Source organism: Monodon monoceros, unplaced genomic scaffold (assembly GCF_005190385.1).
Source record: "Monodon monoceros isolate NGI ecotype Baffin Bay Population unplaced genomic scaffold, NGI_Narwhal_1 Super_Scaffold_6, whole genome shotgun sequence".
NCBI lineage: Eukaryota > Metazoa > Chordata > Mammalia > Artiodactyla > Monodontidae > Monodon > Monodon monoceros.
The window spans coordinates 4,382,008-4,401,574 of NW_021703783.1; the positions used below are offsets into that span (position 1 = coordinate 4,382,008).

Below are 19,567 nucleotides of genomic sequence, written 5' to 3' on the forward strand. Positions count from 1 at the left end.
CAATTACAAGGGATACAGAAAAAACACTCTAAAACAAAGGTCAGGGGAACCTTTTTATTCTTGAAAGCTTCACATTTTGTGGTTGTTTCCAATGCTTCTTAGGTTTATGTTTTCTAATATGAAACTTCTAATGACAGAGACTATACGAAAATAACGAAGTGATATTTTAAAAGAAACCAATCCTCACCTTTTTCTATAAAGCACGGTAAACTGTGCAGCAGCATCAGACGGCCATGTAGATGACTGGCATTCTCTTGAACAGGAAATTTGAGAGGCACCCTCAGTTCTAAGCACTGACTTCCCGCTTTGAACTCATACACAAATTCCCTCTCCCTGTTGCAGAACCTTTCTCTGTTTTTCTTCATCTTCTTTGGCAGGATTTCTATAGCACTAACAACAACAAAAAAAACTCAGCGGGTTATAAGTCCATTTAAAAAACCATGATGTGTCATTATTGCTGTTCCGCTTCTAAGATGTTCCCCCACTCAGAGGTTTTATTTGTGTGACTCTGAGCTGATTATTCTATTTCCCTACGTTTATCCCTGCATTTTCATCTTCATGATGAAAACAAAATGCTTCTTTTTTTTAAGGAAAAGGTTCTTCTAAACTTCATTTAAGAAAAAAATTATGCCCACAAAATACTTAGCATTCCTAGGCAGAGTTCTCAGGAACAGGTAAGGATCATGGAGAGAAGAACAGAGAGGATTCTTAGGAACAGACGCATGGTGGGTGGATACAGTTCATGAAACAGCTGGTGAATACAAAGTCAAAGAAACAGATCAGGGACCAACAATTCATCTTGAAGAGCTTAGAGGTGGTGGGTATGAGATCTGATTGGGGGTGGAGAGAAGGGAGATGGTGCTGGAAAGATTTCCATGAAGGAAAAAGATACACAGAAAGTGGAAAGTACAGGACAGGACCACAAGGCAAAGTGGACACTATTCATAAAGAAGAAAATCTAGTCAAAAAGAATACAACTGAAGATTTACTTATTAGCCTCCTAACTGGACTCCTGTCCCCAGGCATTTCCCCGTCAAATCAGTTCTCACACTATTCTCTACACTGAAGTCACAGCAATCGTTTTCAAGTGCATATCTGACCATGTTGCTCATATGCTTAAAATCTATGACATTCCTTGTAGGACTCAGGATACAATACAAACTCGTTAGCGGAGCTTACCACGCCCCCGCTTATACCTCCAAACTCTTATTTCAGCACCTGCACCCCGTCCTCTCCAACACACAAATCCAAAAACTTTATTTTCCAGCCATACTAAACTTCTTTCAATACCAAACCTCTCTTTCCACTCCCAACCTTTCTGAATGTTTTTCCTTTGCCTAGCACACGCTTACTGCCCTTCTTTCCTTGGCCACATCTCAGCTGAGCTAGGCCCCAGGAAACCTTTTAACTTGTAGGACTGTCATTAGGCTTAATCATATAATAAATACGGAAGCATCCGACAAACTTAAGATGACAAATAAATGGAAGCTGGTAAAAATAATAAACAATAACAGGAAGCTCTAGAAGAACATATCAACTAAAAAAAATCAAAGGCTGCTAAATGAGCACACATGACGCAGGCAAAGACAGTAAAAAAACATTTTGCAGGGAACTGAAAATTACGGAAATAGGGGCTCATGGTCTCATATTGTTTCGAGTCATAATTTTCGGCAAACAAAAATCATCAGCTCTGGTTTCAGTTGGTTCAACCTTTAGCCTTATTGTGTTTCAACAAATTGATACTTTAGCTCTCCCTCCCCGAGCTGTTATTAACAGCAGGGCTGAAATCAAGCAAGGTTTCCGTACAATTATGGGATGCGAGGAGGAGAGCTGAACCGAACTCATGCAGCCAGTCGAGTGGAGGTTCTGAGGCTTAAATGAGTCAGGGAAGGGAGGGCAGACAAAGGGCCGAGAAGCCACGGCCGAGTGAGGGGAACAGCCCCCGGTTAGAGGGTTTCGGTCTGAGGGGGTTTCCTCGCTCGGGTCGCGGGCTCACCTCCCCTTGTTCCGAGTCTCCTGCTGTCCTCACTCCCGGCGCTGTCAACCAGCCGCGGTGCAGGAACCGTCAGCTGACTGCCGCCTTGTTTTTACAGCCTGAAGATCAGCTCCGGCAGATTCGTCCGCATCTTTTCCTCTTTCCCGGCACCCCGTGTAAAATTCCTCGGTCTAAGTGTCCCCTTGTTCCATAATACCTGAGTTGAATCATTTAAAAAGTGTAAGAAGGTGTATTTCTACTGTTATTGTCCATTTCAGAGACGGCGCAGAAGTGACGAAAGTGCAGCGGCGAAGCACCGGCTCGGCTCTGGCAGACCGGATGCGGAAGGGCGGTGCTTGGAGGGGGCGTGAACTAACGCGCCCTTCTCAGAGCGCATGCGCGCCCGCGGGGATGGCCGGAGAGGATTGGAGGACTGGCGGCGGGGCGGAGAGCTTCGAGTCTGCTTTTGCGCGGGAATTGGAACGGCCGCCGCCGCTGCCGACAGGAGGCTGCGAGCTGCAGGTTTCCAGCCTTGGAGGGGACCATGGTGCGGCCTGCGAGGTGAGTAGTTCATGGCATCCGGCGCGGATGGGGAGGAAGGGCAGGAGGACGCTGTAGGCCGCGTCACCTGCATGGGATGGAGGGAAGGGCCCGAGGACCAGAGTAGCGATGGTGGGACCGACAGCTAAACGCTCTAGAGTCCAGGGAGAGCTGCCGCTCCTCGGAAAGGTCCTAGCATCCAAGCTGTTTCCTTCTCTTGGCTCCTTTGACAGTTACTGCCGTTTCTTTTACCCACCCCGTTCAAATAAGGCCTGGTTACAGCGTTTTGCATTTCACCAAGCTTCTGCTTACGTGTTATTTCATTTGTTCGTCCCTATACTTCTTTGAGATAGAAAGTTTGGGTCTCCCTATTTTATCAATTTAAACTTCTGGGCACGAAAGCCAGTTTAGCTGAGTCACACAGCTAGTGAGTTACAGGATAACACGCAAACCTAAGCCAGCTGGCGCCAGATCCTCTGTGTTTTCCATTAAATGTACTGTTTGAAACTATTGCTCCAGTTAACCTCAGTTGAGCACCATGGAGGCCTAGGGTCAGCCGTTCATTTAGTAGAGTTTTGAATATATTTACTTTTGTGCTGGAGGTATATATTTACTAGGTGCTGGAGGTTGCAGTCTAGTCAAGGAATGAAGTTAGGAGATGGAAAATAAACATGGCAATGTGAGAGAGAGTGAGAAGGAGGAAAGCCCTACTTTAATTTTAATTTTTAAAAAAAATTCTATTGAAGTATAATTACTTATAATGTTGTGTATCTGGTGTACAGCAAAGTGATTTAGTTTTATATATACATGTATATACTTTTTCATGTTCTTTTCCATTCTGGTTTATTACAGGATGTTGAATATAGCTTCCTGTGCTATACAGTAGGTCCTTGTTGTTTATCTGTTTTATTTATAGTAGTTTGTACCTGCTGATCCCAAACTCTTAATTTATCCCTCCCCATCCCCTTTCCCCTTTGGTAACCATGTTTGTTTTCTATGTCTCTGAGTCTGTTTCTGTTTTGTAAATAAGTTCATTTGTATCATATTTTAGATTCCACATATAAGTGATATCATATGGTTTTTGTCTTTCTTTTTCTGACTTACTTCACTTACTATCATAATCTCTAGGCCCAGCCATGTTGCTGCAAATGTCATTATTTCATTCTTGTTGATGGCTGAGTAATATTCCATTGTATATGTATACCACACTTCTTCATACATACATCTGTCAGTGGACATTTAGGTTGCTTCCATGCCTTGGCTATTGTAAATAGTGTTGCTATGAACATTGGGGTGCATGTATCTTTTCGAATTAGAGTTTTCTCCAGGTATATGCCCAGGAGTGGGATTGCTGGATCATATGGCAACTCTATTTTTAACAAGAATATGCTTGGCTTTAATATCCTGTGTGAGGCGATGATGAGAAGGACGCATAAAGGACGCACATCTATGTTGGTTGTCTTAAGAAAAACAACTTGCAAGGTTGTTTGAGTTGTGAGCCTCTTTTTCATAGAACACCATTTCCACTTGAAAGAACAACTGACTGACAAACTGGGTTATTCACACTTGGGTAGTTGGCAGAAGATAAAAATGAAAACCAGAGTTTCATTTAGTGCAGGGGAAGGAGGAAGGAAATTATTTTATTCACTTTGAATATCACTTTCTTCTATTGCCCTCTAAAGTAGTGTAAAATTCATTTTCAGGTGTCAAGTACAAAGACACTCACCATGTTTTAAATGTCCATTGCATAATGAACATTATTTAATATTGTGGGAGATAAAAGAAAATGGCTTTCAGTGTCAAGAAGTTTATAATCTAATAGGGAAGACAGAATGCATGTATAAAACAAAAGAATACATACAGTAGGAACTTGTAAATGCCCAACAGCAATTAAACACTGTATAAACTTTGAGTGTTAATTATAATGATTATTTTTACTTTATGTGTTATCTAAATTAACTTTCTCCCTTATCAGGTATATCCAGTATAGTTATACCTTTTTGAGATAATGCTAAATCCTTGCTGTAAAATGTAAATCATGTTTTTAATTTATATATTCTTTTTTTTTCTTTTTACTGCTCATTTCCCTACATCTTTTTTTCAATTTAATTTTATTTATTTTTTTATACAGCAGGTTCTTATTAGTCATGCATTTTATACACATCAGTGTATACATATCAATCCCAATCTCCCAATTCATCCCACCCCCACCCCCCCGCCACTTCCCCCCCTTGGTGTCCATACGTTTGTTCTCTATGTCTGTGTCTCAATTTCTGCCCTGCAAACTGGTTCATCTGTACCATTTTTCTAGGTCCCACATATATGCATTAATATACGATATTTGTTTTTCTCTTCCTGACTTACTTCACTGTGTATGACAGTCTCTAGATCCATCTACGTCTCAACAAATGACCCAATTTCATTCCTTTTTATGGCTGAGTAATATTCCATTGTATATATGTACCACAACTTCTTTATCCATTCGTCTGTCGATGGGCATTTAGGTTGCTTCCATGACCTGGCTATTGTAAACAGTGCTGCAATGAACACTGGGGTGCATGTGTCTTTTTGAATTATGGTTTTCTCTGGGTATATGCCCAGTATTGGGATTGCCAGATCATATGGTAATTCTATTTTTAGTTTTTTGAGGAACCTACATACTGTTCTCCATAGTGGCTGTATCAATTTACATTCGCACCAACAGAGCAAGAGGGTTCCCTTTTCTCCACACCCTCTCCAGCATTTGTTGTTTGTAGATTTTCTGATGATGCCCATTCTAACTGGTGTGAGGTGATACCTCATTGTAGTTTTGCTTTGTGTTTCTCTAATAATTAGTGATGTTGAGCAGCTTTTCATGTGCCTCCTGGCCATCTGTATGTCTTCTTTAGAGAAATGCCTATTTAGGTCTTCTGCCCATTTTTGGATTGGGTTGTTTGCTTTTTAATATTGAGCTGCATGAGCTGTTTATATATTTTGGGGATTAATCCTTTGTCCGTTGATTCGTTTGCACATATTTTCAAAAAAATTTTTTTTTTTTTTTTTTTTTTTGTGGTATGCAGGCCTCTCACTGCTGTGGCCTCTCCTGTTGTGGAGCACAGGCTCCGGACACGCAGGCTCAGCAGCCATGGCTCACGGGTCCAGCCGCTCTGCGGCATGTGGGATCTTCCCGGACCGGGACACGAACCCGTGTCCCCTGTATCAGGAGGCAGACTCTCAACCACTGCGCCACCAGGGAAGCCCTATTTTCTCCCATTTTGAGGCTTGTCTTTTCATCTTGTTTATGGTTTCCTTTGCTGTGCAAAATCTTTGAAGTTTCATTAGGTCCCATTTGTTGATTTTTATTTCCATTACTCAAGGAGGTGGGTCAAAAAAGATCTTGCTGTGATTTATGTCAAAGAGTGTTCTTCCGATGTTTTCCTCTAAGAGTTTTATAGTGTCCAGTCTTACATTTAGGTCTCTAATCCATTTTGAGTTTATTTTTGTGTATGGTGTTAGGGAGTATTCCAATTTCATTCTTTTACATGTAGCTGTCCAATTTTCCCAGCACCACTTATTGAAGAGACTGTCTTTTCTCCCTTGTATATCCATTGCCATAGATTAGTTGACCATAGGTGCGTGGGTTTATCTCTGGGCTTTCTACCTTGTTCCATTGATATGTGTTTCTGTTTTTGTGTCAGTTCCATATTGTCTTGATTACTGTAGCTTTGTAGTATAGTCTGAAGTCAGGGAGTCTGATTCCTCCAGCTCCGTTTTTTTCCCTCAAGACTGCTTTGGCTATTCGGGGTCTTTTGTGTCTCCATACAAATTTTAAGATATTTTGTTCTAGTTCTGTAAAAAATGCCATTGGTGATTTGATAGGGATTGCATTGATTCTGTAGATTGCTTTGGGTAGTATAGTCATTTTCACAATATTGATTCTTCCAATCCAAGAACATGGTATATCTCTCCATCTGCTGGCATCATCTTTAATTTCTTTCATCAGTGTCTTATAGTTTTCTGCATACAGGTCTTTTGTCTCCCTAGGTAGGTTTATTCCTAGGTATTTTATTCTTTTTGTTGCAGTGGTAAATGGGAGTGTTTCCTTAATTTCTCTTTCAGATTTTTCATCATTAGTGTATAGGAATGCAAGAGATTTCTGTGCAATAATTTTGTATCCTGCAACTTTACCAAATTCATTGATTAGCTCTAGTAGTTTTCTGGTGGCATCTTTAGGATTCTCTATGTATAATATCATGTCATCTGCAAACGGTGACGGTTTTACTTCTTTTCCAATATATATTCCTTTTATTTCTTTTTCTTCTCTGATTGCCGTGGCTAGGACTTCCAAAACTATGTTGAATAATAGTGGTGAGGGTGGACATCCTTGTCTTGTTCCTGATGTTAGAGGAAATGCTTTCAGTTTTTCACCATTGAGAATGATGTTTGCTGTGGGCTTGTCATATACGGCCTTTATTATGTTGAAGTAAGTTCCTTCTATGCCTACTTTCTAGAGGATTTTTATCATAAATTGGTGTTGAATTTTGTCAAAAGCTTTTTCTGCATCTATGGGGATGATCATATGGTTTTTCTCCTTGGGTTTGTTAATATGGTGTATCACATTGATTGATTTGCCTATATTGAAGAATCCTTGCATTCCTTGGATAAACCCCACTTGATCATGGTGTATGATCCTTTTAATGTGTTGGATTCTGTTTGCTAGTATTTTGTTGAGGATTTTTGCATCTATATTCATCAGTGATATTGGTCTGTCATTTTCTTTTTTTGTAGTATCTTTGTCTGGTTTTGGTATCAGCATGATGGTGGCCTCATAGAATGAGTTTGGGAGTGTTCCTTCCTCTGGAATTTTTTTGAAGAGTTTGAGAAGGATGGGTGTTAGCGCTTCTCTAAATGTTTGATAGAATTCACCTGTGATGCCATCTGGTCCTGGACTTTTGTTTGTTGGAAGATTTTTAATTACAGTTTCAATTTCATTACTTGTGATTTGTCTGTTCATATTTTCTATTTCTTCCTGGTTCAGTCTTGGAAGGTTATACCTTTCTAAGAACTTGTCCATTTCTTCCAGGTTGTCCATTTTATTGGCATAGAGTTGTTTGCAGTAGTCTCTTAGGATGCTTTGTATGTCTGCGCTGTCTGTTGTAACTTCTCCTCTTTCATTTCTAATTTTACTGATTTGAGTCCTCTCCCTCTTTTTCTTGATGAGTCTGGCTAATGGTTTATCAATTTTGTTTATCTTCTCAAAGACCAGCTTTTAGTTTTATTGGTCTTTGCTATAGTTTTCTTTGTTTCTGTTTCATTTATTTCTGCTCTGATCTTTATGACTTCTTTCCTTCTGCTAACTTTGCGTTTTGTTTGTTCTTCTTTCTCTAGTTCCTTTAGGTGTAAGGTTAGATTGTTTATTTGAGATTTTTCTTGTTTCTTGAAGTAGGCTGTATAGCTATAAACTTCCCCCTTAGAACTGGTTTTGCTGCATCCCATAGGTTTTGGATCGTTGTGTTTTCATTGTCATTTGTCTCTAGGTATTTTTTGATTTCCTCTTTGATTTCTTCAGTGATCTCTTGGTTATTTAGTAATGTATTGTTTAGCCTCCATGTGTTTGTGTTTTTTTCACTGTAATTCATTTCTAAACTCATAGCGTTATGGTCAGAAAAGATGCTTGATATGATTTCAGTTTTCTTAAATTTACTGAGGCTTGATTTGTGACCCAAGATGTGATCTATCCTGGAGAATGTTCCGTGCGCACTTGAGAAGAAAGTGTAATCTGCTGTGTTTGGATGGGATGTCCTATAAATATCAATTAAATCTATCTGGTCTGTTGTGTCATTTAAAGCTTCTGTTTCCTTATTTATTTTCATTTTGGATGATCTGTCCATTGGTGTAAGTGAGGTGTTAAAGTCTCCCACTATTACTGTGTTACTGTCAATTTCCTCTTTTAGAGCTGTTAGCAGTTGCCCTATGTATTGAGGTGCTCCTGTGTTGGGTGCATATATATTTATAATTGTTAAATCTTCTTGGATTGATCCCTTGATCATGATGTAGTGTCCTTCCTAGTCTCTTGTAACATTCTTTATTTTAAAGTCTATTTTATCTGATATTAGTATTGCTACTCCAGCTTGTTGTAGAGCTGGTTTGATGGTGCTGAATTCTCTTAGCTTTTGCTTGTCTGGAAAGCTTTTGATTTCTCCATCGAATCTGAATGAGATCCTTGCCGGGTAGAATAATCTTGGTTGTAGGTTCTTCCCTTTCATCATTTTAAGTTTATCATGCCACTCCCTTCTGGCTGGTAGAGTTTCTGCTGAGGAATCAGCTGTTAACCTTGTGGGAGTTCCCTTGTATGTTATTTGTCATTTTTCCCTTGCTGCTTTCAATAATTTTTCTTTTTCTTTAATTTTTGCCAATTTGATAACTATGTGTCTCAGCGTGTTTCTCCTTGGGTTTATCCTCTCTGGGACTCTCTGTGCTTCCTGGACTTGGATGGCTATTTCCTTTCCCATGTTAGGGAAGTTTTCGACTATAATCTCTTCAAATATTTTCTCAGGTCCTTTCTCTCTTCTCCTTCTGGGACCCCTATAATGCGAATGTTGTTGCATTTAATGTTGTCCCAGAGGTCTCTTATGCTGTGTTCATTTGTCTTCATTCTTTTCTCTTTATTCTTTTCCGCAGCAGTGGATTCCACCATTCTGTCTTCCAGGTCACTTATCCGTTCTTCTGTCTCAGTTATTCTGCTATTGATTCCTTCTAGTGTAGTTTTCATTTCAGTTATTGTATTGTTCATCTCTGTTTGGTTGTTCTTTAATTCTTCTAGGTCTTTGTTAAACGTTTATTGCATCTTCTCAATCTTTGCCTCCATTGTTTTTCCGAGGTCCTGGATCATCTTCACTATCATTAGGAATTCTTTTTCTGGAAGGTTGCCTATCTCCACTTCATTTAGTTGTTTTTCTGGGGTTTTATCTTGTTCCTTCATCTGGTACATATCCCTCTGCCTTTTCATCTTGTCTGTCTTTCTGTGACTGTGGTTTTTGTTCCACAGGCTGCAGGATTGTAGTTCTCCTTTCTTCTTCTCTCTGCCCTCTGGTGGATGAGGCTACCTAAGAGGCTTGATGGGAGGGACTGGTGGTGGGTAGAGCTGGGTGTTGCTCTGGTGGGCAGAGCTCAGTAAAACTTTAATCCACTTGTCTGCTGATGGGTGGGGCTGGGTTCCCTCCCTGTTGGTTGTTTGGCCTGAGGCAACCCAGCACTGGAGCCTACCCGGGCTCTTTGTTGGGGCTAATGGCAGACTCTGGGAGGGCTCACGCCAAGGAGTACTCCCCAGAACTTCTGATGCCAGTGTCCTTGTCCAAGAGGTGAGACACAGCCCCCATCCCCGCCTCTGCAGGAGACCCTCCAACACTAGCAAGTAGGTCTGGTTCAGTCTCCCCTGGGGTCACTGCTCCTTACCCTGGCTCCCGATGTGCACACTACTTTGTGTGTGCCCTCCAGGAGTGGAGTCCCTGTTTCCCCCTGTCCTGTCAGAGTCCTGCAGTCAAATCCCACTAACCTTCAAAGTCTGATTCTCTGGGAATTCCTCCTCCCATTGGCGGACCCCCAGGTTGGGAAGCCTGACGTGGGGCTCAGAACGTTCACTCCAGTGGATGGACTTCTGTGGTGTAAGTGTCCTCCAGTCTGTGAGTCACCCACCCAGCAGTTATGGGATTTGATTTTACTGTGATTGCGCCCCTCCTACCGTCTCATTGCGGCGTCTCCTTTGTCTTTGGATGCGGGTATCTTTTTTGGTGAGTTCCAGTGTCTTCCTGTCGATGATTGTTCAGCAGTTAGTTGTGGTTCTGGTGTTCTCGCAAGAGGGAGTGAGCGCACGTCCTTCTACTCCGCCATCTTGGTTCAGGGCCTTAATTTATATATTCTTAAGGGAATCCAAACGTATTTTTATTTACTCAAGACTATTAATGACCTTAAAGAATGGAGGTGACATTTGTGTAAATGAAAATTTCTGCTTTGTTCACAGGCACAAGAAGCCAGTGAATTACTCCCAGTTTGAGGACTCTGACAGTGATGGTAAGTAGAGCTTCTTATGTCTTCTTTAAAGATTTGGAAATTTATTTCCTCACAATCTATAGGATATATGTGTGTGTGTGTGTGTGTGTGTGCGTGTGTGTGCGTGTGTATGGCTACAATATGGTTAGTACCAATTGCATATGAGGTTGGCCTGGAAAAATAATATTCTAAGCACTTAGGATACCTATGTTGATAATTACACTGACAAGAATTATTGGCATAAATCATAACCAAATAGGGCAGGTAAAATGGCTTTTTAGATCTAAACTCTGTGAGGTCCATGTTTCTCACGTGGGATTTGTACCCTTTTATCCCTTACTCTAAGAAGAACACACTGTCTTTCTGAGATACAAATGTGTTACAGAATATAATGTGAAATCCCCATTAATTGTACAATAAAACCAGACATTGAAAAAAGATCAGGCATAAACTTTACCCTATTGTGTTTTATATATATATATATATATATATATATATATATATATATATATATATATATATATATATATTTGCTTGTCTCTGCTATTAAGAGAACTTTGGTCAAAAAGTTTGAGGAAACCTTGTTAGATTACATTATACTTAAAGGTAAGTTTTGTGTTTCTTTCTTAGGCCACTGGAGTTTTCTGCAGGTCAGACATTTAGTAATTCCTCAGTTTGAAGGAATCTGTTTTTCACCTTGAGCCCAGTCTTACATGTGTCTAATACTTGGGAGAAAAGAGCATAGGGTATAACTTCTAGCTTTTTAATTATTGTCATCAATCTGTCACTAAATTGTTATAAATTGCTGGTTGTATTCTGGAGACTGTGGCGTGGGGGTGGGGGGCGAGTCACAAATTATTATATTCCTACCTGGGGAAGCATAAAAGAGACGACAGGTATTAATAAATGCGAAAGTGCGTGATTCAGACTACACGCACATGAAGGTATGCATACGTGTGTCATGTATGAGTTAGAACGCTAGAGCAGCAGTCTTAGCTTGAGTGTCAATAGAAGAACACCTCACTTCTGAGGACTGGTAGGACAGAAGACTCTGGGAGAACAGAATGGGCTGGAAAAGAGCATCCCTTTGCCAAAAATCATTTTCTTCCACTTGTCAATATGATAAAATTATAAAGGGGATTTTAATAATTTTTCTAATGGTTTTACAGATTTTTAATTAATTGTTCTTTTCTCTGCCACTCGCACATACTAGCTTAGTTGCCTTTGCAGCTTTTTGGGGGATTAGTTTTTGATAGATTGATATTTTAAAAACTCAAGGCCACTAAAACAAAGTTGAGAAGTTTGAGGGAGAATAAAGACAAACAGTATACCAACAGTATTTTTTAAACTGTGGAAAGCAAACAATTTGCTTATCTTTGCTTGTTTTCCTTTTTTTAATAAATTAATTTATTTTTGGCTCTGCTGGATCTTTGTTGCTGCGCACAGGCTTTCTCTAGTTGCGGTGAGCTAGGGCTACTCTTCGTTGCCGTGCACAGGCTTCTTATTGCAGTGGCTTCTCTTGTTGCGGAGCACGGGCTCTAGGCGTGCGGGCTTCAGTAGTTGTGGCACGCGGGCTCTAGAGTGCAGGCTCAGTAGTCGTGGTGCACAGGCTTAGTTGCTCCGCGGCATGTGGGATCTTCCTGGACCAGGGCTCGAACCCGAGTCCCCTGCATTGACAGGTGGATTCTCAACCACTGTGCCACCAGGGAAGCCCCAGTTTGCTTATCTTTAAAACTTGAACACACATGGTAATGAATCTCAGCTACCAAGAAGGTAATTTTATTTATTTCTTCCTAAGGAAAAGCAATTTCACATATTCTTTTATTTTTAATTCACACTTGAATAGATGATTTTGTTCCTGCAACCGCACCGTTAAACAAAAAATCCAGGACTACACAAAAGGAGTTAAAACTAGAAAAACCAGAATCTAAACTGAAGAATCTCCAGGAAAAAGACATCCCACTACAAGAGAAAACCCCTAAAAAAAGGTGAGAGGTAAGACATACAGTACATATGACATTAGGTGTGCTAATTTAAAGGAGAGATAAATTCCAATTCTTGGTCTAAATTAGAATTTGAGCAGTATCATGGGTCTTATTTTATTTAGTGCATGTAGGAGAACAGGGATGTACCATTAATCCCCTTCTGACTTCCCGAACTTCTTTAAGTTCACCAATGTATGAGGAAATATCCATTTAAGTATTAAGACAATCATAATTACCAAGTTTAGAAGGTATGACTTGCATTTACAAGACCTAGTGCCTGTCTCTGAAGCCCTCAGGTTTTACAAGACTACTTTGTTAAAAATTACATTTGTAAGGACAGTTTTATAAAATTTAAAACCACGTATCTATAATGTATGAGATGATGGATGTTCCCTAAACTTCTTGTGGACATGATTTCATGATGCACGTAAGTCAGATCACTGTGAATCACTGTGTTGTACACCTTTAACTTAGGCAGTGCTGGGCGTCAATTATATCTCAGTAAAACTGGAAGAAAAAAATTAAACTATGTATTTTTCTAGAGATAAAAAATATTTTCTCTTTATCTTACTGAGTTTTGTCCAGCAGTGGGCAGGACCTGTGGTTTCTAGACCCACCCTGGAGTTCCATTAGTCAGTACCAAGAGAGAGGGTAAAATGAGGGAAGGAAGCCCCAAGAGGCCCCAAACTTGCACTATGGTGAGGAGATGGGCAGAGGAGGGATACTGACAAATGGAACGTGGGACGTGTGATGCTTTACTCCTACAATAAATGTGAGGGAAGTTAATTAACGTAGAGAGACTTAGCCCATGTCCTTCTCCTTACTTTTTTCTTTTTTGTTTTTGAGCTTCTTGTACTACCTTTAAAATATAGTTAACAAAACAACCAATGGATGGGAGAAAATATTTGCAAATCATAGAACCCATTAGGGACTTGTATCTGGAATATATAGGGAACTCTTACAGTCCAACAATAAAAAGAATAATGAACCAAGTTAGAAATGGGCAAAGGATTTGAATAGACACTTCTTTAAAGAATATATGCAAATGGCCGATAGCACATGAAAAGATGCTCAACATCCCTGCCATCAGGGAAATACAAATCAAAACCACGATAAGATAACATGTCACGCCCAGAGGGCAGAAGGACAGACAACAGCAAGTGTTGAGGAGGATGTGGAGAAATGGAAACCTCACACATTGCTGCTGTGAATACGAAATGGTGCAGCCACATTGGACAACAGAGTAGCAGCTCCTTGAAATAAACAGTTATTATATGACCCAGCCCAGGTATATACCCGAGAGAAATAAAAATCTATGCCCACACAAAAACCTGTACATGAATATTTATAGGAGCATTATTCATAATAGCCAAAAAATGGAAGTAATCCAAATGTTTATCAACTAATGACTGGATAAGTGAAATGTGATATATCCATACAGTGGAGTAGTATTCAGCAATAAACAGAAATGAAGCACAGGGAGGGGGCAGGGGAAGCTGGGACGAAGTGAGAGAGTGGCATGGACTTATATATACCACCAAGTGGAAAGTGGATAGCTAGTGGGAAGCAGCCGCATAGCACAGGGAGATCAGCTCGGTGCTTTGTGACCGCCTGGAGGGGTGGAATAGGGAGGGTGGGAGGGAGACGCAAGAGGGAAGAGATATGGGGATATATGTATACGTACAGCTGATTCACTTTGTTATAAAGCAACAACGAACACACCATTGTAAAGCAATTATACTCCAATAAAGATGTTAAAAAAAAGAAGTGAAGTACTGATATATGCTACAACATGGATGAACCTTGAAAACATTGTAGGGAGCCAAAGAAGCTGGCACAAAAGGCCACATATTATATGGTTCCAGTAATACGAAATGTCCGGAATAGACAAGTCCATAGAAACAGAAAGTAGATTAGTGGTTGCCAGATGCTGGGGAGGGGGAAACGGGGACTGACTGCTGGTGGATATGAGGTTTCTTTTTGGGTTGATGAAAGTGTTCTGAAATTACATAGTGGTGATGGTTTCACAGCTCTCTGAATATACTAAAAACTGCTGAATTGTATGCTTCACAAGGGTGGATTTTATACTGTGCGACTTATATCTCAATAAAATTGTTATTTTAAAAAATAAATCCTTCAAGGTGCATTCAGTATTACCTCCTTTACGTAGCCTTTTCTTACCTTCACACGTTTTCACACCTTTCTTTGCTTTCTCTTCCTCTCAAGCACTATAGCACTCTTGACCGCCTTGAACAGGAGACGTGATAGTCTTTTTATATCGGGTAATTATTATGGGACTTGTTTTCCTACCTCCTCATTAACTGCAGACTTTTTTGAGGGCACTTTTAATATCCTGTCTAGTGCAATGCCTCACGGAGTAAGTACTTGCTGAAATATTTGTCAAAGTCCAGATTGGGCGGAACAGATGTTAAAAAAAAAAAAAGTAATTTCAGTTTAATAAAAGAGCTATAACAGCTGTCTAAAGAGGTGTGGATGAGGTCAAGGAGCATTTCTAAGTGGAAGTGATGTTTGAGCTACGTCCGTTCTCAGTTGGGCAGGTGCTTCCCACCGGGACGGAGCTGGTGGTGAGGAAGAGACATCACAACGAAAGGGACATTGTCACGTGATGCTCCTATTTCAAATCTGTTCTGCTGGGACCAACATGACACTTAACATTTCAGGAGGCTTAACTTGTTAAGGAGCAATTGTGATCATGATTATTGTTGAAGAACATCTTTCTGAGGTTGGAAAGAAACTCTTAGTCACTGAGGAAAATCTCAGATTTTAGTTGAGATTGATAGTTTACAAACTCATTATTATTTGTGTGTCTATTTTAGAATGCCTTTAGATGATAAGCTCTACCAGAGAGACCTAGAAGTCGCACTGGCTTTATCAGTGAAGGAACTTCCAGCCGCCACCATTGATGTGGAGGAGTCTCAAGATAAAAGTAACTTTATTTTCGATAATTGTCTTTAAAACCTTCTTATTGCTTTTGCCATCATTTCGTTGGATGAGCCTTTACAGAGGGAAGAATGTAGTTTTAAAACTTTGGACTAAAAAAGGAGCAATTTGCAGAGGGTGCCGTTGGATTCAGTTGTTTGTTCAGTTGCATAAATCTCATCCACACATAAACGCCTCTCTGCCTAACACTCAGATCCAACTGGAGGACGTGGGCTATGACCCTGCGTGTCCAAAGCTCATCTTTATATGCAGTGAGAATTTAATTTCATGATCAAGTAAATTGGCCTAAACATCCGAGCAACCCACCTTCTTTCTCTCCAAATTCAGATTAGTTAAACACAATCTAATGGTGGTCATTTTTATTATTGACAGAGGCTAAAGGTACTAATTTGGTTAGCAAGCTCAGTAGACCTGATAGATTTATGACTGCTGGCTTTATCTGTGGATTGTCCTCCGTGGATTTTTCTGGCAATTGGTCAGCAGATGGCAACATTGATATTCTGGAGAAGCAGAAATCATTATTCCCGGAAAAGACATTCAAATTGCTCAGTTGCTTTTGGCCTAACTTCTTTTATCTTGGAGGATAGTTTTAGCCCATTTGCTTATTTAGGGGTATAGATGTTTAAGTCAGTAGTGCCTCCTGTTTGAAAATAAGTGAGATAGTGTTGATTAGGGGGCCCTTTTAGTAATCAGGAGTCAAAGAAACTGAAAAAGAGAATTGTCATGTATCTAAAACTGAGAAAATGAAAATCTCTTTCCTGTAAGAGATCGTGGCATTGTATAGCAAGGTTTCCTTGGAAGTACCACTTCTCCGAGAGTAATAGTACCAATCATCATGACTTAAAGTTCTCTTAAAATACTCTAGATCGTTTTAAAGTTGTGATAATTATTGAAGAGTCTTTACATTAGTAAGAGCACAGATCTGCCTACACAAAAATGATAGTTAATATTTGTCCACTGTTTCCTTTGTGCTGGGCACCACAATAAGCAATTTCCACATTCAGTCAACATTTAATTCCCCACAGTAGCCTCATTTAATCCCCACACTGTTTTTGGTTTGGGGGTTTTTTTGGCTGCGTTGGGTCTTCGTTGCTGTGCGTGGACTTTCTCTAGTTGCGGCGAGCGGGGGCTGCTCTTCCTTGCGGTGCACGGGCTTCTCACTGCGGTGGCTTCTCTCGTTGTGGAGCACGGGCTCTAGGCACACGGGCTCAGTAGTTGTGGCTCTTGGACTCTAGAGCACAGGCTCAGTAGTCGTGGCAGACGGGCTTCGTTGCTCCACGGCGTGGGATCTTCCCAGACCAGGGCTCGAACCCGTGTCCCCTGCATTGGCAGGCGGATTCTCAACCACTGCGCCACCAGGGAAGCCCCCCAGACTGTTTTTATCCCCACATTATAGATGAGGAAATTAGGTTTTGTAGAGGATAAGCAGCTTTCCCCTGGTATATTGCCGATTTAAGAGCCTGAATTTGAACTTAAGTCTGATTAAAGTTTGTGTGATTTCAGAGCCAAAACTTCTAACCATATGTTAGCCTCGCCAAGTAAAGTCACTGTGCTAGTTTGAGCCTGGATCAGCGATCCCCAACCTTTTTGGTGCCAGGGACCGGTTTTGTGGAAAGCAGTTTTTCCACGGGGGGGAGGGGGGAGAATGGTTCAGGCCGCAATGCGAGCTATGGGCAGGGATAGGGAGCGGCTGTAAATACAGATGCAGCTTCGCTCACTCGCCGCTCCCCTCCTGCTGTGCGGCCCAGTTCCTAACAGGCTGTGGGCCGGCACCAGTCCACGGCCCAGGGGTTGGGGACCCCTGGTCTGGATCACTTATCTGTATCTAAATGGTATTAGATTTTAGCGCTTATCTTCCTATTTCTAGACATTGGTTGATTAGGGTGCTTTCTTCTTCCTTATATTTAGACATTGACAAACATGGCAATAGTGAAACAGAAGCAATGAGTAAGTCTCCTCATATCTCCAATTGCAGTGTAGCCAGTGATTATTTAGGTAAGTTTTTGATATTAATAATACTTTTTCCATTGACATTTTCTAACTCTTATTTAAATTTCTGAAACTGTAACTAGAACCAAGGTCTTCACATTTGTGAAGGTTCTCTTCACCCCTTCTCCTTTGTTTCTTTCTGTTTTAGTTTTCCTCTCTTTTAACTGCAGACCCAGTTTCTTCCCTGGTGGAGGGTCACGACTACCCATGGCTTCTAGTTGACATCAGTTGAACACTGAAGAAAGGGGCTCTATCTTCCCAGCTCCAGTTTGAAAATTCTTGGGGAAAGACTCTTTCAGTGTGGGCCTTGGACTTTTGCTTAACTCAGACTGTTGCCAGGAGACTGATGTTTTATGATTGACCCAGATTGGGCTGTGTGGTCTGTTACTAGAAGCACAGGAAGGACAAAGCTGGGCAAATAACAAGAGCAGGTGTAATAGACGTCTACTCCACAGTCCTTTAAATGTTACCTGGCACAAAAAGTTTCGTTGATTTTTTTTATCCTGAAGATCTGGATAAGATCACTGAGGAGGATGATTCCCAGGGTTCTCAGCGGAGAAGAAAAGCGGCATCCCAAGCCGTGGTCCAGCAGAGGAAGATTCTTTTGGAAAACAGCGACGGCGACGGTGCCGATGACTCCGAACCAGACTTTGCAACTGGTAGGTTATGTCCTAACTCAAAATTAACCCTGTGGAGAGTCAGTAGAAAGTTCTTGGAGACCATGCACGTATGCAAAGCACTGCTAAACGTTTGGTGTGTGCAAACTTGAGTAATGCACAGGACAGTTCAATTCAGCTATGGCATTTGGGGGAAAAGCTTTATCTAGAGGTGACCTTTAAGCTGTGCCTTGAAAAATGAGTAGCATTTAGGGGTGAAATAGCACTTCTGACTGATAGAAGGACATAAACAAGAGAACAGGCAAGTGCACATACAAGAGGTCAGTGGCGCTGGAGGTTCCTCAAAAAGCTAAAACTAGGACCACCGCAGGATCCAGCAGTTCCACTCCTGAGTATTTATCCAAAGAAAACAAAAGCACTAATTAGAAAAGATATCTGCACCCGCATGTGCACTGCAGCATTATTCACAATAGCCAAGATGAGACAGCAACCTAAGTGCCCGTCAGTAGATGAAGGGATAAAGAGGATGTGGTATATGCGTGTGTCCACACACACACACACAGTGACTATTACTCAGCCATAGAAAACATGCCATTTGCAGCAACATGGGTGGACCTAGAGGGCATTGTGCTAAGTGAAATAAGCCAGACAGAGAAAGACAAAAACTGTATGATTTCACTTATATGTGGAATCTAAAAAACAAAAGAAATGATCAGACAAGAAAACAGAAACAGTTACAGATACAGAGAACAAACAGGTGGTTGCCTGAGGGGAGGAGGGTGAGGAGAGGAAAGAAATAGTTGAGGGAGATTAAGAGGGACAGACTTCCAGTTGCAAATTAAATGAGTCATGGAATGTACAGTGTGGGGAATATACTCAATAATTATGTAATATCTTTGTGTAGTGACAGATGGTAACTAGCTTATCGAGGTGATCATTTTGAAATTTATGGAAATATCGAATCACTGTGTTGTGTACCAGGAGCTAACACAGTGTTTTAGGTCAGTTATACTTCACAAACAAACAAATTCATGGAAAAAGAGATCAGGTTTGTGGTTACAGAGGCAGGTGTTGGGGGAGGGGGAATGGGATGGAGGCAGTCAGCAAGCACACGCGTGCAGCTATAAGATAAATAGGCACTAGGGATGTAGCGTACAACAGGACGAAGATGATACGCACAGCTGTGTGTTACATATGAAAGTTACGAGAGTAAATCCTAAGAGTTCTCGTCACGAGAAAAACAATTTTTTCGATTTCTTTAATCTTGTGTCTGTGAGATGATGGAGGTTCACCAAACTTCTTGTGATAGTCACTTCACGATGTACGTAAGTCAAATCGTTATGTTATACACCTTAAACTTACACAGTGCTGCATGTCAGTTATATCTCAGTAAAGCTGGAAGAAACTAGAGAAAAAGACATAGAAACACACACACACACACACACACACACACACACACACACACACACACA

At 40.8% G+C, this 19,567-nt stretch overlaps 2 protein-coding genes across 4 annotated transcripts in view; one reads left to right on the plus strand and one right to left on the minus strand.

The window, feature by feature from the left end:
- Positions 1-2,080, minus strand: part of CUNH12orf4 (chromosome unknown C12orf4 homolog) — a 36,624-nt gene extending 34,544 nt beyond the window's left edge. Inside the window, exons 1-2 of the mRNA XM_029204133.1 lie at positions 1,997-2,080; positions 188-390 (exon numbers count right to left, since the gene is read on the minus strand). Coding sequence (XP_029059966.1) covers positions 188-365 — 178 coding nt within the window. The 5' untranslated portion in view covers positions 366-390; positions 1,997-2,080. The remainder of the gene's footprint in view (positions 1-187; positions 391-1,996) is intronic.
- A 316-nt stretch (positions 2,081-2,396) lies between these two features.
- RAD51AP1 (RAD51 associated protein 1) overlaps positions 2,397-19,567 on the plus strand; it is a 26,937-nt gene continuing 9,766 nt past the window's right edge. For 2 of the 3 annotated variants that reach the window (XM_029204098.1, XM_029204096.1), the window contains exons 1-6: positions 2,397-2,536; positions 10,515-10,564; positions 12,390-12,531; positions 15,366-15,475; positions 17,398-17,484; positions 17,988-18,137. In XM_029204098.1, coding sequence (XP_029059931.1) covers positions 2,520-2,536; positions 10,515-10,564; positions 12,390-12,531; positions 15,366-15,475; positions 17,398-17,484; positions 17,988-18,137 — 556 coding nt within the window. In that variant the 5' untranslated portion in view covers positions 2,397-2,519. Of the gene's footprint in view, positions 2,537-10,514; positions 10,565-12,389; positions 12,539-15,365; positions 15,476-17,397; positions 17,485-17,987; positions 18,138-19,567 lie in introns of those variants that run through there. The other variant, XM_029204099.1, reaches the window with a different exon arrangement.